This window comes from Cheilinus undulatus, linkage group 14 (genome assembly GCF_018320785.1).
Source record: "Cheilinus undulatus linkage group 14, ASM1832078v1, whole genome shotgun sequence".
Classification (NCBI taxonomy): Eukaryota; Metazoa; Chordata; class Actinopteri; order Labriformes; family Labridae; genus Cheilinus; species Cheilinus undulatus.
Genome location: NC_054878.1, coordinates 4,806,874 through 4,824,475, shown reverse-complemented (window position 1 = coordinate 4,824,475; position 17,602 = coordinate 4,806,874). Strand labels below are relative to the sequence as shown.

Genomic DNA, 17,602 nt, shown 5'->3' with positions numbered 1-17,602 from the left:
AGACATTTCCCACCTCCTCCTGGAGGGTTTAGAGGCACTTCCAGACCAGATTGGGTATATTATCTCTCCAGTGAGTTCTGGGTCTGCCCTGAGGTCTCCTCTCATTGGACGTACCAGGAAGACCTCCACAGGGAGGCAACCAGGTGCCCAAACCACCTCAACTGGCTCCTTTAGATGCGAAGAAGCAGCAGCTTTCTCCAGAGCTCCGAGATCCACAATCCCATTCTTTTAGTCACTACCCAAAGCTCGTGACCAGGGTGAAGGTTAAAGTAGATTGACTAGTAAACTAAAAAAGCTTTGCTCTTGCTCAGGTCTGTATTTAGCACACCAGACTGGCACAACGCCTGCACCAATCCACAAAGTTTATTTCAATCAGGAATAAAGGTCACATCAGTTTAGGATGCAGGCTGTTTTGGGGGTCTCCCAGATGAAAGAAAGGTTCAAACTGTCTTCCTGGTTGACATATTGCATGACATACTTCCAGCAGAGTCCATGATGTGCAGGTTCTGTGGAGCCATTCCTCCCTTTAAGTGCTGTCTGCCTTCACCGTTTGGAGTTGAAACCCTTTTAAAACCTGCTACATTACAGGGATGCAACAATTCTAAATGTAACTAAATGAATTTTAAGTAAAGCTTCCACGCTTTAGAGAATGTGTATTTTGGTTTTGCATTTAACTACGTTCCTTTCATTACAAGTTTCTTTGTACTGGCTCCGTCTGAGAACCAATTTTCAGCTGAGGGTCTGAAATTAACTCCAGCCAAGCACCAAATGCGAGTAGATTTTAAGTTTGGTAATAAAATTACAGAGAACTGTATGCCACATGGCGGGTTATGCACCACAACAGTCACAAATGGGAGAACTATGCGGGGTGTGAATTCTGTCTGGTGCAGCTACGTCTGTGCTCCGTGCACACAAAAGTATACGGCTACAAACTGGAGATCTCTCATCTTTAACAAACTACTGTTGGGGTCAGTACCACACTGACAAAGCTTGTAATCCACTGACTGATGAAAATGCATCATCGTGGTGTTAAATGAATCTACTTGTAAATACATTTATTTTGCATTTTTGTGTCTTAAAGTCATTTTTGGATTTAATATCACAACAATGCAGCCTCTGTCAGCAGCTCTAGCATGCACACACAGAGGAAAAGAGGAGAAAGAAAACAAGCTGACTCATTTCTTCATAAACTTAACCAATAAACTATTTTGTTTTTGTGTTACTTCAGGAGAACCTCATAAACCATTTTTGTTTAAAGTTAAATTTATCAACCTGTTCATCCCCTTGAGTGTAACTTATGATTAGTGTCACCTTGTATTTGTGACAGCAGGAGACCAGTGGGGCCTTTCCACTCAGATTTTTGGCTGCACCGAGCCAAACCAAGCCGTGCTCATTTACTTTTCCATCACCAGGCTGTGCCGAGAATAAAACCAAGCCAGCAAGCTCCTGGTTTTAAAGCGTCTTTTGGATTGGGATCGTTTTGAGTGAAGAAGCATTTCTGTATTAGAAGCGCGTTTGCCGTTCATGGACTGGTGTTCGATTCCTGTAGAGCGTTTCATCAGTTGCACCATGTTTCTCTTTTCTACGTTCGTTCATACGTTTGATTGCGTCTCTAAAGCGGAGGCGTTCCTCTTATTCATTTTGATTGTGTTTGGCTTTTGCAAGCAATTTGCCCTTACAGGCCACCATAGGATTCACTGTGCAACTGAAATGTTTATGACACAGGACCAAAACCCTTATGTGCTCATACTGTGGTCCAATAGTTGCACACGCCTGAGTTCTCACACTGACGAGCATGCACAGATCTAGCATTACGTTTACTAATAACAAAAGTTTGACCTTTTCCTCTTCTTATAGACAAATAAATTTAGCCCATGATAGAGACAGTCGCATGCCATTCTTATTGCCCAATCCAAAAAATATGATTGTGTTTACTTTCTGCTCTCTAGAGACCCATAAATCAATCATAAGAAGACTGTTCTATACTCCTATGTAGGAAAAGTCTCTTTTTTTTTGATGATAAGCTTGAATTAATGTTTGTTTATTGATCACAGGGAAAGAGAGAGAGAGAAAGAATGGGTGAAGAGGACATTGCATTTTCTGTAATTTGACTATTGCACATGCAGACACCGCTATCACAGTAGTGAAAATGACTTATCACTCTGAACAAGTAGCCTATCCATCAAACAGCTGAGGCCTTGGCTCTAGTCACCTCTACTATTGAACAGTTCACAGAGTTCAGTTTGGTTTGCACCTTGGTTTTGGGGTCACGGTTCTGTTAATCAGGAAAAAAGCAACAGAAATTGCAGGATTTATACTTTTAGTTTTCCCTCATTTATCATTTCAAACTGAGAGTAGAGCAGATTGGAAATTGTTCATTTAGTGTTATTTAGAACTACCTCTGATAGTTGATAGAGCCTGTGGTGTTTTAAACATGAAGTTAAAAGAGGAAATAAACTATTAATATCTAATTTATCCTTTTAAATTCAGTTGTTCGTAAAAAGAAGCTGGTAGAGTGGTTGCAAATTCACAACTCTCTTTGTCAATCAAGAACACAGACTAGCCTATGTAACCACAGTATGGGACATCCTGTAACTGAGCCTGAGCAGAGCACTTAAATACACACTTGTAGCTGCTGTTCTCTACTTCTGCTTATGCTTTCCATGCATAGCCTTTAAAATGTATCAGCATTAGTTATTCTTCAACCCTCTCTGTTTTAACCCTCTGGACCCTACGGTCTCGCCGGCACATCCAAATCACATGAACGAATCAAGAAGACGTAGCAGCCTCAGCAAGTCTCTGTTTCAACTCATGTCAAAAGCGCAGATTTCAAACTATATACCAGTTGTTGTATTGTGTTGATAGGCCAAGTAAAACCAGACTTACGATAAATAATTTATGCCATGCAATTTTTTTTATAATTTTGTTGTTTGCATAATTTGTACATACGTTTTTTGAAGTGGACTGCATGGTGGCGCAGGGGTTAGCACTGTTGCCTCACAGCAAAAAGGTTCCTGGTTTGCCATGTTCTCACCCGTGCATGCATGGGCTCTCTCAGGGTACTTCGGCTTCCTCCCACCACCAAAAACATGCTCATCATGTTAATTAGTGACTCTAAATTGGCCGTAGCTGTGAGTGTGAGCATGCCTGGTTGTCTGCCCCCACCCCCCCGCCCACCGCGATTCCCAACGGAATAAACGGTATAGAAAATGGATGGATGTTCACAACTTCTTCAAGTATAGGGATAAGGAGCCAGCAGGTCATGTTGCTGCGCTGCTTTTACAACTGAAGCTAACTATTCTTCTTCGTGTGTTTTGTTGCATCCACTACTTCCTCTTCTTCACTAGTTGTTTAGTAGCAACTAACAGAAAGTTATTCACATGACTGACACCTAGATTTTCTCCTCCAGATGTCTTGGTTGTATGAATACCATGATCCCTGAACTGTGATGGTTCAGAACGAATACATATATCCTTACATCCCTAGTATATATGCGAGATATATGCATGTATGTTTTGACCCATATATCAGCACATATACACAGACACAAGCTGTTGGCAAAAGCTGTTAAAAGTGGTGTGGAAAGTCTGCTCATAACTGCAGATATTCAACTGTGTCAAGTGCATTGAGTTCAATGACAGCCTCGCTTGTAGTCGTAATAGCACATGCCATATCATTTTAGGCTGTAGACTCGTTGCACTGCTATAGGATGAGCCAACTTTTAGATTAAATAAAAGGTTTCAAATGTGTGGCGTAGATACCAAATTTAATGGTACATGTTAAGCCTGACTTAGTTTTCCATCAAAGTTTGCTGCACACTTAAAATCACCTCCTCTTTCACACCTCTGGGCAGATTCCTACCCACAAACCTCGATGTCCTAGAATTGAAACTTTTAACTCCATCATGCTTCAGGAATGAAATGCATACATTGGTTTAGGGTATTCACTAAAATAAACTTTAATATAATATCTAATTAAAATATAATATAATCTCGTTGGTGCCTATATAGCTAAAATGTCTAAAATCCAGGTTTAATGGATCCTAACCAGGAATGTGTTGTTATAAAATGCTCAGATGTAACTTAACATTGTATTGTATAATATGGAAAACAGACCCAGGACTTGTCAGGGGACAGCCGCTGTCATCACCAGAGTTAATTAAAGCTGCAAAACAAGTATTAAGTCACGTCTGGAGTGGAGCAGCAACAAGTTATGATGTTTAGAGGGGCAAAACAATGGTTAGAGCAGCAGACCCTTCCCAGAAATACCACCCACCCTGCCATCATGAAGTGTCTGAAAACACTGAGAAAAACTCAATACTGTCTCTGCTGCTTCGATACAGCACATCTCCATCCCTAATTACACGTTTCTGCACTGTGATTGCTTTTACCATACCCAGCAAGAGCCTACCCAGAAAGAGCACGTGGATCTAAGTGAGCCTTTACATTAAACCTCATAGTGGACCGATTTAGATAGGGAGGCATTAATTCTGACACACCAGAAAGAGAAAAAAAAAGGACTGAAATCAAATAAAAAGCAGCCATGCCTCACTGTGGTTACAGTCACTTTCATGGCGAGATGCAGCGGCATATCTGCAGCTTAAAAAGTTGTTAAATGTCGACTCCACCCCCACGACACTCTGTCATTTAAGTCAATAAGTTTACCAAAGATGCCCATGGCACACAGGGAGCTCATCTGTGGCTCTGAGACGCTGGCAGAGTTTAAATGATACAGGCCAAAAAAGAGGTACGGCTACTCCGAAAAACAGCTGAGATTTATTAAACAGTAGTGAGACAAATCAGAGTTAGACTGACGTTGGTTTACTAGATAGTCATTGTTGGATAACCATTTAACAGACAGACTTCTATCATGCAGAGAGGCATATAACTGTAAGATGTGAGCCTTTAAATGAACATGGCGTTTAGAAGCACACACTGAGAGGAAGGCTCAATCCAACTTCAACCCTTGCCCCTACGCCCTACCCCTACATTTTGCACATCTAGAAGTAGGGTGTCCTGATTCTTGTTGGAGTGGAGGGGTAGGCTGGCATGCTAGAGGTACATGGCCCTATAAACAGAGCTTTCCCAGTGGCACGCTCCAAGCCAAGTGTTATGGGAAACCTCCCAGGATTCCTTGTGAATCATCACCGAGATTTGATATTACAACAACAATCTTGTATCATAGCTTGATGTTGTCCCAGTGCGTTTTGGTCCTTTTGATTTTGAACAAGCATTATAAAAACGGCTCAGAGTAGAAATGGCCAATATTGTCATCACCTCTGTTTGCATTAATTGCTGATGACTTATTAGGAACTTTATCCCATTATAAAGGAAGTTTTATCACCACTCTTTGCTACTCTATTTCAAAGGGCAGTTTAAGGGCAGTTTCAAAGGCAATTTATTTATTCATTTATTATTGTGATGATAATTAAATATATGTATGGTGGGAGACTCACATTCTCTTCTTTTTTCACAAGGGGAAAAAAACCCTCATTTTACTTTTCAATGTCCTCAGGTACTACGTATAACTACTCAGTAGTCAGTGCTTTAAGTAAATATTAAATGATATACTTTTTACCTTTACTAGAGTAGATTTACAAACCAACAATCTGACTTCCAATTAGGGCTGGGAAATAAATCGCAAATTAGATTAAATCACAATATGGCCTGCTGCAATTTACAAATGGCAGATGTAAAATCTCATTAAATTGAAATGTATCAAAATAAGCTTAATAATCCCCTTCAATAAAGCAACTGAAAACAAATTTGTATTATGAGCAAAAATAATTGCAATTAGATATTTTTTTAATCGTTCTGCCCTAGTTCATTCCATCTAATATTAATGAAACAAAGCATTAGTGCACTTAAGTCCACAATCAGCTGACAGCTCCCACAGCCAATCACAGCTCTTTCTCTCAACACAGTGGTGTATCTAAATATGACGTACTTCTCACTAATCCCTGCTTGCATTAATGCAGAAGCACCAAACTGCTGCTGCTGGCAAAGCGTAACCTCCTCCACCCCAGCCTCCTCCTTTATAGCATAAAGCTTGTTGCACCCTCATATTCAGATTCATGCTACTATGGATTTATTGCTTCTGAAATAATTTTCTTGTTTTCAACATACATTGTCATATATGTATCTATTCATACAGGGGGTTCTAGCCATGCACTCCCTAGAAAGCCGAAGCATGCTGCTTGACTAACCCAGGGAGAATCTTTTAAGCAGAGCCTTCTCTGCCAAGTAAAACTACATCCGTTTTGCAATAAAATGGTTAAATGTTTCAAACTGAATGTTAGTTTATAATATCAAAAGATTTATTGCTTGAATTTGAAAACTACATAAGATGTGGAACCTCATAATAATCGCATATTAAATTGCAATCATGTTGTTGGGAAAAAAAGGGCAATTAGATTTGCAAATGGTTCAGCCCTACTTCTAATGAATCCCAGTCACATTAACAGTGCTTTTACTTGAGTACAATATTCTTGTATTCTTTCTGCATGAAATTAGCATCAGCAAATGTTACCTTAAAAAGTTGAAAGGGATATTTCAGAATTTTTGAAGTTGGGTCAATGGGGTATCTTGGTTATAGTAGTGGCATTAGCCTCCAGTGATTTCTGCAAAAGTTGATCCTTTGGTTATTACAAGCTCAGAGAGATCTGGGGCATAGTGGCTATAGATGGGAATGTTTAATCCATGTAGTTTAGCGAGTTTTACGTAAAATGGGCCAGGAACATATGTTGGCTCGCCTGTACGTCAAAAACATACAAGCATTTCATTTCTCCCAAAAAAACCCTCTGTCTTGAAAAGAATCCTGAAATATCCCTTTAAATGTCAGTATCTGCAAGTACAAAGACTTCTGCCACTATCTACAACTGTACACGCATGGACAAAATTGTTGGTAGCCTTCCATTAATGAAAGAAAAACTCACAATGGTCATTGAAATACATGAAACTATCCATTCATCCAGGTCTATCCCATTTATCCCATTGGGGGTAGCCTATCCCTACTGTCATTGGGTGAGAGGTGGGGTACATCCTGGACTGGTTGCCAGTCAATCACAGGGCTGACATATAGAGACAGACACCTACACCTACAGCCAATTTAGAGTCACCAATTAACATAATGAGCATGTTTTTGGTGGTAGGAGGAAGGCAGAGTACCCGGAGAGAACCCATGCATGCACGGGAAGAACATGCAAACTCCGCACAGAAAGGCCCTGACTGGGAAGCGAACCAGAGACCTTCTTGCCGTGAGGCAAAAATGCTAGCCCTGCCTGCTGTGCAGCCAAACTTGAAACAAAAAAAAGCAATAATAGTGAAAATTAAGTAACAAAAATGAGACATTGCTTTTGAATTGTAGTTCAACGGAATCATTTTGAAAACAAACTAATAAAACTGGTGTTTCTGGTAAAACTGGTAGATCTGGTTAAATTTAGTGTTAAACTGCAACACTGTTTGGCCTTTCACAATTAGCGCTTGCCTTTGTGGGTTTATTACTATATGTCATGAGGCTGAGGGGCAATTTTGCACAGAATTTTTCCCCTACTCCTCATTTGCAAACATTTAAGTGGGGCAGGATGCTGTTTGCTTGGCTGAGCAGTTCACATACATTTTCAGTGCACTTTGCATGGATTTCCCCTTTGCACATGCTCTTTGGATCTACTATGCCATTTGCAAAGCTAAAACGGTTTAAGAAGATGTGCCATTCTTTTGTGCTGGGGTGTCAAACTCAGTCACAGCGGGGGGCCGGAATCTGGATTCAGGTCTAACCTGAGGGCCAAACAAGGTCACCTTTTTAAGTGTAAACTGTCAACCTTGTTTCACCTGTAATAAAATATGAAAAAACAAAAAAAAAAATGTAGCACTGATGATAAATGATTTTGACAATTAAAAAGTTAAAAAGATCAGTTTAAAGGCTCAGAATCTGAGAAAAGTCAATTAATTGGTTAAAAAAGGTCACAACACGAAATTGAAATGGAAAAATAATGTTTTTAAAAGCAAATATATTAGAAAGAAAGTCAAAATCATGAGTTTAAAGGTCAAAATATGACATAAAATTTGTTATCATGAAGTTAAAAGTCAAAATATGATTCAAATTTTAAATTGTGAGTCTAACAAGTCAAAGTCTGGAGTTGAAAATATGAGGTAAAATAAAAAATAATTTGCTAAAAAGGTCCAAAATCACTTAAAAATAAGAATTATGAATCTATAAGCTCAAAATATTATATGAGAAGTCAAAATTATGAGTTGAAATGCTCGTGAAGTATGAAATTAAAAGTCAAAATCCTAAGTTTGAGTCCTAATTGTGAGACACTAAATTGAAAATGTGAAATTAAAACACAATTAATTTCTCTTTACACATTCCTGACTTCTGATCTAAACATCGTTACTCCTTACTTTTTCAGATTGTGTGACTTAACAAGGATATCTTAAATCATCAAGGATAAGTTCACATTTTTATACTTGAGGAAATCTGCAGACCTCATACTGACGGGCCAGTTAGAACAGAACTATGAGATCATCTTTCAGGCCGGGTTTAACTGTTCCACGGGCTGGATTTGGCCCCCGGGCCTTGAGTTTGACACCTGTGCTTTAGTGGATCTGCCCCTTCAACTTTTATGTGAAATATGAAATTGGCCCAAATTAGATCTGAAAAGATCAGATTCCACATGACGTGCCGTTCACACTGTCCAAAAGGAAACAGATTCAAGTTACTTTTACCTGCAGTGTGTGAACGCAGTCTAAGATTACATCCATGTTTTACACAGTCTGTAAATTATATTAACAACCTCACTTCAAAAAAACTTTCCCTTTTACAATCTCCTACTCTGACTCCACAGAGCACTTAACTGAATCCTTTATTATGACAAAACTTACCTTAAAGTCTGGTTTGATCCATTTAAAGAGAGTGCTCAAACAACTTGTAAATGGTGGCTCTTTAGAGCAAAAACCTTGGTTGAGATTTTTTAAAGCCCCTGAAGTGATATGACAAGTGTGCAGATTGATCATTGTGAGTCCTCCACTAAAAACAGAGCTTCACTGAGACCCCAGCTCCTCTTCAGCTGCAGAGTGTCTCAGAACTAAACCTCAATCCTGCCTCCTGGTGTCTTGAAGCTGCACTGTGGTTTCCTGCAGCAAACCTCACATCAACGTGTGGATATTCTCAAGACAAGACACAGACACAAACCTGACAGCGTAATCATTGTCTTTAACTCTGGATATTTAAATCAGAACATGAATCAGACAGATGGTGACATTAAAAATGCACCTAAAGACCAACCTGGCATCTTTGTCAAAGTTTGAAATGGCAAATAAAATCCACTTTTTCCAGCATCCGTTAAAAGCCGGGGAGTAATTTTATGTTGAAGCAAACTTCATAAAAATAGCTGTATGGTACACAACGTAGACCACAGCCTCAGTAGTTTTCAGACGGGAAGAAAATATTGTCAGGCGTGCACAGTCTTTACTTTTCCAGAAAAACACCTGGTAACAAGCCACTTAGTCAATAACATGCTTTTTTAAGCCATAAACACGTGTATTCCTGCAGTTTAAACAAGATCAATCCAGGATGAAAAAGAGGAAACTTAAGCTTGAGTCATCTGTCAAAAAGTGCAAGTAAAGATGTTAAATTTTAGAGCTACACCACCACATTTCATAAACCTAACCGCCCATCATCATCTGAGTAAGATAAATCAAGAATTTAAATTATAATAATGTCACTCATGAGTGACTGTGACAAGCTGCTGCTGTGTGCAGAGTGAGAAAAGGAGAGAGAAGAGACCGGGAGGAGAGGGAGAAGCGTCACCCTAACGTGACAGGCCTCCTGAGGACATGGCACCCATCATTAAAGATGACGTCAGAGCAGGGAGGGAGCTTCCACGCAAGGTAGATCCTCCACGATGCTGGAGACCGGCTTGGTATAAATACCTTGAGCCCAATGCCCTGGGAAGCAGCAGCTGCCGCTCAGACTCACAGACTCCACATCTAAAGGATATAAGAGTGCCGGGACAGCAGAAGCCCGACACCACACCGTTTCGGAGCGTAAACCTTCCCGGTAAGGTGGCCTTTTTTTTCCTGATTTTGGTTGAGTGCAAAGGGGATTCCCTTCTGCAGCAGCCCGGCTCTCAGCGAGGGGAGGGTTGCTGCCAGAGCACTGATGTTGCAAGTGTAATGAGCCATGTGCTTTAGAAGGGTTTGCACGGGAAGAATTTTGGGTCTGTGACTGATCAAATGCAATTTTTAATTGCTGTGTAAAAGAGTTTGACGGATTAAAGTCGCTAAAACTTTAGAGAAAAACAGGCAACAAGTCCTTGTTTGAAATGCAAAAATATTCTTAGTCATGGATGCTCAAGAAGGGAAACTTTTCACACAGACTTGAGACATTTATTTGCATCTGCTGCTTTCATTTTTGAAAGAGATTTTCAGTTAATTACCTGATGCATCAACTGCACAATTGCAATGTGACTTTAAGATGGTCTTTTGGTTGCAGACTGGCATTTGAGTTCTAAAAGATGGCTTCTCTTTTTGCAGGTTTTGCTTCCCAAGATGGACCTTAGGGTAACAAGCGTTCTCCTCGTCCTCCTGGCTTTGGCTGAGGCGACCCCCGAGAGGTACTACCACCATGTGCCAAAAGTGAGCAAGACCCCCTACCCCGTAAAGAGTCATGGTGAGTGGTATTTGTCTTCTCTTATGCAGAAATTGCAATTGTGGGCTCTCTTGTCATCTCAGTGATGAGGGAAATTTGCTGGTAAACACAAATATAGATGATTGTAATTGATTTATATTGAATAGTAAGTGACTAGGCAAGGCAAGGCGAGTTATCTCAGAGAGCAGCATTCACACACAAGCAAATTAGAGGGCCTTAAAATGGAATATTGACAAGATTCAGAGCATCGAAAGACAGTGAAAGACATTAAAAATTAAACAATTTGAAACAAAAGTGATAAAAAATAAAGGAAATGACATTAAGCCACAAAAAAAGGTTAAAAACAACATATATCAAAATATCTCTGGATTTGATATCTGCTCTGTGCACCGTAGTGCTCCAAAGTCTTGGACTACAGAGTCTATACCTTCCAAACAAACACAGACTCACCTGCTAATCTTACCTAATCTAATTGGATTATGTTTTACTTTTAATCCCTGGATGCATTTTTGAGGGCTTAGGCTCAGTGTGCTCCGTCTGTGCTGGGCACAGCCCTAAGCTGGCCCGGAGATCCCCTGATTGGCTGATATGGTGGTAAAATCTACTAAAAGACTTTCCATATTCCTTCTCTTACATAATTTTCTTCCAATAACGAAATAAACATGGACAAATGCAATAACCATGATGTGATATGTTGTTTTGAACTCTTAAGATAGCTATAGAATCTTTATTAGAAGTTTTTAACTAATCCTATAAGAATTTAGTGCCAATGACAGCATACACGCATAAAACTACTGTCATATGTTATATTCTATTTGCAACAACCTGCAGACCATTGTTAAAAAGATTTTGGATGTAACTTGAACCTGAACCCTTCAAAAGAAAGGCATGTTTTTCATATTATTACAGTTTCAAGTCATTATCCAAATAAGCTACATCATCCTTTCAAAACGAAGAGACAAAACTTTGCCACATCAGTAAGGACAGCTTCCAAAATGTGCTTTTTTTGTTATCATAAAGAAACAGCAGTCCAAGCACAAAGTCTCACTGGCTGAGAGCAGAAAGCTGTGGTTGTACTGGCTAACCTACTGTGAATGTGTTTAACTGTAGACAGCAGTGAGGTAGCAGTGTAGCCATAAAAAGGCACTACATAAATAAAGGGTAGCGAAGTTAACTGTCAATTTTGCACGTGTCATAAAAAATTACCATGATCTCATTGCCAGAGCAATGCATAAAAGTGTGCACCATTTCCCCGCTAAACAATGAGTCAAATCCTGCACTTTGCAGTGGAGAATTTATTTTTCCAATTTGGTTTATAAGAATGCTCTGATGTGGTTTCTCTGCAAGTACGGGAGCTCAAATTTGATGAAAACAGATGCTTCTACCACGTTGCAGACACACCCTCTAAAACTGTTTTGTGGTGTTAAAATCAGCCCACACAATCTGAATGAAAAAAAAAAAGACCGGGCAGAGACGCTTTCATGTGTTTAAACAGTAAATCTTATAAACAAACCACAGCAAATTTACTGTAGCTGAGATAATGAAGCCAGTTCATAGTCATGCAAAGGATGGAAAATAGATGGTGTTGAATGAGGATAGATGCAATAAGGAGGAATATTGTCTGTATATAAGAAGGATACTCCAGTGCAGCAGGTCACTCATGGTTCAGTTTGTGTTTTTGGCTGCCAAAAAACGTCCACTCCTGGCACAAAAATCCACTATGAGGTTTCAGTCAGGCCTCAGCGCTGGATTTATGTGGCTTGAAAATGACAGCTTTGTCAAAGTTCTCTCCTCACAAAACACAACAATGGTTTGAAAAGGAAGGCTCAGCTATTGGACCTTTTGACAAGTCATACTTCATTTTAGCATCCATGCGCTCAGATTTTTGGTGCCAAAACAACTTCCATTTGCAGCAATACTCTCTGCTGCACACACTAAAGATTGCTTATGTATTTAGTGCTTTAGCTAGAGAGCAACAAAAGCTTGGAACAAAAGTAACAAAACCTTTAATTCTAGTAATTAAGATCTCTTTGAGCAGTGAAAAAGATCCAAGCTAAATACCCTGGGAGGGTGCAACTGTAAAAGGACAGCTGGAAATGGCCAAAAAAAAAAACCCACAGCTTGTGGGAATTAATTCAAAACGGTGAATTTCCTGTTAACCTAAGGGTGTAGGCCCAAGAGGCTTTTTGTAGATCTTGTCAAACTGCATGTGCCTACCAAATTTCATACTACTACTACTTGCAATTCCATAAGGGGCATTTTTGAGCCATTTCCATCCAAATTTCATCCACTTAAGCACCAAAATATGAAATTTTTCACCAAGTCTGATGCATAAATCAAATTTGGTGAGTTTTCAAGCAAGCTGAGGCTGCTAAAAATGCAATTCCTCAGGTGGGAAACAATAATAAATACTTGCATTCCAACAGAGAAGTGGTACCCAACCATTTTTTCTTTTGAGCATTTCACTTACTTGTTTTTAAGACCCACATGAATAAAAAGGTGATCCATGGGCATCAAAAATTAACACCAATTCTACAGTTTTTATTGTTTAAATCCAATTAAAATAGCCCTACATTCAAGTTTTTTCCAACAAAAAGACCTTTGTATGCACAATTCATAATTGTTTTGTCATGATATTAGTTTGCTTGATCGAATTTAACAACCTCCAAGCAGACAGCCTTTAACACTCCTTGCAATCTCTGGGATCCCTCCCTCCAAGGGGCAACTGGGACCCAAGGTTAGGAACCGATGCAATAAAGCTCAGTGCTTGGGCCTCAGAAATCCTTGTCATCTGTTAAAGACACAGACTGATGAAGCATCCTGCATGCCTTAGTATTAAAACTCTAAACTTAGATATGTTTTGTAAACTTGATATTAACAAATATCTGCCCTAACTGATAATAGAAAACGTGATCAAAAGCCAATGTTTTCATTGCTACAAGTCAGACTTTTTTATTATGCCTGTATACACCCTCAAAATAAATATAGAAGTGAGTAAGACAACAATGTCAATGCCAATTTAGTGGATATACACGAACTCATCTGACCCTATCCATAAACCCCATGCTATGTGGCAGGAAATATACCACGATGATGCTGACAACTGTCAGACCACTAACTATACATCCACAGCCACAAACACAGTGGGAAATTAAAGGCTGCACTATGGTTCATGCAAACTAATTAAGAAGCACTGCATCTGGTGTGTTGGGTCCCTGGCCTGTGCGCATAAGCCTGCTGAGAACATCACCTCAAAACCAGTGCTGTCAAGGCTATCCTGGTAAGAAAGGGGTGCTATCCCCAAAACCAGCCCTACAATCACAGGGAGTAGTGTTTTGAGGCAGGTTGTGGTGACATGGAGAATACCAACCCTTCAGTTATTCATGAACCAAGATGGCCTCTCACTTAACGCACTGAGAAGGCAAAAAGAAGGAGAGAAAGTGGAGGAGTATTTCCTTTTGTCAAAATTAAGTTTCTTTTTGAGCACTGTCACTTGTGCATCTCAATTTTGTTGTTTATTTTGTAAGAAATTAGTGAATGTTCCCTCTCATTTTTTCCCTGTTTCTTGTGTTTTTATATATTTTCTAGTTTCCATCTGCAGCATCATGAAGTGTACTGTGCATGGCTGTTTTTATATTCAACATGAAGTTTTAGAACAAGAAAGACAGTACAATAAATTCTACTATCAGCATGAAACTGAACCACATTTAACTCATAGATGATCCCACAGCATGCTGAAAATACAACATCATGCCATGTGCATCATGTGACCTCAGTATTAATGTCACATCTTTTGTGTCCCAAGTTGTTGCAGGCAAGGACGGCCCTGCAGGTCCTCCAGGTGCTCCAGGTATGCCAGGAGAGCCAGGACCAATGGGACCACCTGGACCTCCAGGAAAGAGCGGTGTAGGACATTCTGGACCACCAGGCACTCCTGGAGCCCCTGGAGCCCCTGGTCACTCTCAAGCGGGTAAACCTGGTGCACCAGGTAAACCTGGTACCCCAGGTGCCCCTGGCTACCCTGGTGATAAAGGTGCAACTGGAGCAACTGGACCTATGGGTCCCAGGGGTGCCCCTGGTACACCTGGAACCCCTGGACCTGCTGGACTTTCTTCTGTTGGAAAACCTGGAGGACCAGGAGCACCTGGACCAATGGGACATAGAGGAGAGCCTGGTTTGAAGGGACATCCTGGTATTCCTGGTACTCCTGGTGCCAAAGGAGAGAGAGGTGTTGGAGTTCCTGGTGTTCAAGGACCATCAGGCCCAGTTGGACCTATGGGCCCAGCTGGTATGCCTGGCAAACCTGGAGTTGGTAAACCCGGTGCCACTGGATATCCTGGAGAGCCTGGAAAGCCTGGCATGCCAGGAAGAGATGGTGCTCCTGGGGCAATGGGTATGCAAGGGCCAAAGGGTCACACAGGGCAGCCTGGCACAGGCGCACCAGGCAAACCAGGCCAGAATGGTACCCCAGGTATGCCCGGACCAATGGGGGCCAAGGGTCCACAGGGTCCTGCTGGTCAGTCAGGTGCCCCTGGTATGCCAGGTGTTGGCAAGACAGGTGAACCCGGAATTCCAGGAGGCAGAGGAGCTCCTGGGTCCCCAGGAACAACTGGCCAGAAAGGAGAGCCAGGTCCAACTGGTTTTACTGGTCAACCAGGCGCTACTGGTCCTATTGGCCCAGCTGGTCCACAGGGTGCAAGAGGATTCCAGGGTGAGGCAGGCCCACAAGGACCCAAAGGTGACATTGGTATGGTTGGTGCTCCAGGTCCCAGGGGAACCAAGGGTGAGCAGGGAGCTCAGGGTTTTGCTGGAAAACCAGGTACCCCCGGTGCTGTAGGTCCTCCAGGAATCCCAGGTCATAATGGTCTCCAGGGTCCAAAGGGATCACAAGGCCACGGAGGACCCCCAGGACTTCCAGGAGCTAATGGTGCCCCAGGACTTAAAGGACACACAGGACCACCAGGAGCACCAGGAAAGAGTGGTGAGATGGGAAGGCCAGGAGGCATGGGACCAGTTGGGCTACCCGGTCCATCAGGACCCCCTGGACTTAAGGGCCATCCAGGTCTTCCAGGCCCACCTGGCCCTGTTGGTCAAGTGGCTAAAGGTCTCACAGGTCCAATGGGTCCCCCTGGAATTCCAGGTGCCAGAGGTCAAGATGGTCTCCCTGGCCCTGTTGGTCCCCCTGGTCCACCTGGACCACCAGGCGAGATGATTTACCACGAGAAGAGCATGCCAGTCAAGAGTCACGAGGTCGTGATGCCCCATGAGATGATGAAGGCCCCCATGTCTGCTTTCAGTGCTGTGCTGACCCAGGCCTACCCTCCAGCTGCGACCCCCATTGTGTTCAACCAGGTTCTGTATAACGGGGAGCACCATTATGATGCTCACAGTGGTGTGTTCACCTGCGCGGTCCCAGGCCTCTACTATTTCAGCTTCCACATGCATGTCAATGGTGCCAACGCACTTGTGGCCCTCTACAAGAATGAGCAGCCAGTTCTGTTCACCTACGATGAGTACAACAAGGGCTTCTTGGATCAGATGTCAGGCAGTACAGTTCTTATGCTGCATCCTGGCGACAGAGTTTTTGTCCAGGTCCCTGATGAGGAGAGTAATGGTATATTTGCAGCTGAGAATGTCCACTGCATTTTCTCTGGGTTCTTGATTGCCTCAACGTGATTTCACAGATCCACATAAACCTCACAACATTACAAACATTACATTGAACTGCTCAGAGCAAAAAAATCGCTTTAAAACCTCAAAATTGATATTTTAGATAAAAGAAAGGTAATTTTTACAAACAGATGCCTCATTTAAATCTAAATGATAATCAAAAACTAGATCATTTATTAAAGAAATACTTGACCAACAAAAATATTAATGGTGTGTAAAAATTTAAATTCATACTTTCACTTGACTCTTTTTCCCAGTTCCCCCACCGTGTGTGCCTTACAGTATTTGTAAACAAGAGAAAATATTGGAAGATTTCTTAAGTGGTGCTTTACATCTGCCTGTAACATTTACAGTATGCCTTTTACATGTGTTTGTTTTTAATGTCTATTATTCGAGATTTTTCCTGTGATACAAAGAAAAGAGACATGCCAAACTGTTGTACAATATGTCACTAGAGACCAGCAAATCTTCACAAGCACTGTGACAAGCAGAAAAACACAGAACGAGAAATTTGAACTGCTTTTTTAAAACAACAGTGTCCCATAGGGTGTGTTACGTTGTGTACCACCTCCTGACCAAACACAGAATAAAATGTCTAGTTTGAAAAAGAAAAGTTATGTCTTTGTGTTTTGTGTGTATTGTTCACTTTTTTTCAGCATGGGTTCTTGACAGAAGAGGCTGATTTAGAAAAATTACATACCTTTGAATGCAGATGTGTTGTAATTGTGGTCGATGGCAGCGACCATGTCTTTCCAAAAGTCGGAATTGACTTCATTTCCACGCTGCAATGAAAAAAAAGGGTTGTATTTCTTCATGTTTGTACTCATAAATTCCAAATAGTTGACAAAAATAAACAGCACTTTAAAAATATTACCTTATGCAACATGTCCACGACCCGTCCGCAGAGGAGGGCCCCGGGTAGGTCAAAGTAGTTGTCATAAAAGTAGTATTTTGCTGAAAAATCCAGAACAAAAGTGATACGTGTCACAAAAGCTGCAAAAAGACAAGAGAAAGACTAGGGAAAATGCACACAAGTACTTTAAGGGCAATTTTCTTATTTTTAGATGGGGCCCTATTTCAAAATAATTTTGGGTCTAAGGTGCAAAAAGGTTGTGGAATTGATGCCGAAAATTGCTGTGGTCATCAAGCCCAAATCAAGCTAGACAGCAACTTTATCCTTAGGGACATATATGCTTAATCAAAATGCATCCAAACACTCGAAGTACTAGTTTTTGCCACTGACTGGAAGAGAGATACAGTTATTAAAGGAACCATCTTAAAA

At 41.1% G+C, this 17,602-nt stretch overlaps 2 protein-coding genes across 2 annotated transcripts in view; one reads left to right on the top strand and one right to left on the bottom strand.

The window, feature by feature from the left end:
- Positions 1 to 17,602, bottom strand: part of nt5dc1 (5'-nucleotidase domain containing 1) — a 103,735-nt gene that overhangs the window by 79,005 nt on the left and 7,128 nt on the right. Inside the window, exons 5-6 of the mRNA XM_041805114.1 lie at positions 17,195 to 17,274; positions 17,021 to 17,102 (exon numbers count right to left, since the gene is read on the bottom strand). Of these exons, the coding sequence (XP_041661048.1) occupies positions 17,021 to 17,102; positions 17,195 to 17,274 (162 nt within the window). The remainder of the gene's footprint in view (positions 1 to 17,020; positions 17,103 to 17,194; positions 17,275 to 17,602) is intronic.
- Positions 10,551 to 16,326, top strand: col10a1b (collagen, type X, alpha 1b). The gene is made up of 2 exons (XM_041805112.1): positions 10,551 to 10,671; positions 14,456 to 16,326. Exons 1-2 carry the CDS (start codon positions 10,551 to 10,553, stop codon positions 16,324 to 16,326), a joined length of 1,992 nt encoding a protein of 663 aa, XP_041661046.1.

Coding starts and splice junctions, on each gene's coding strand:
- col10a1b (XM_041805112.1), top strand. CDS start 10,551: ATGGACCTTAGGGTAACAAGCGTTCTCCTCGTCCTCCTGGCTTTGGCT. Junction 10,672..14,455: donor CTACCCCGTAAAGAGTCATG/GTGAGTGGTATT, acceptor TTGTGTCCCAAG/TTGTTGCAGGCAAGGACGGC.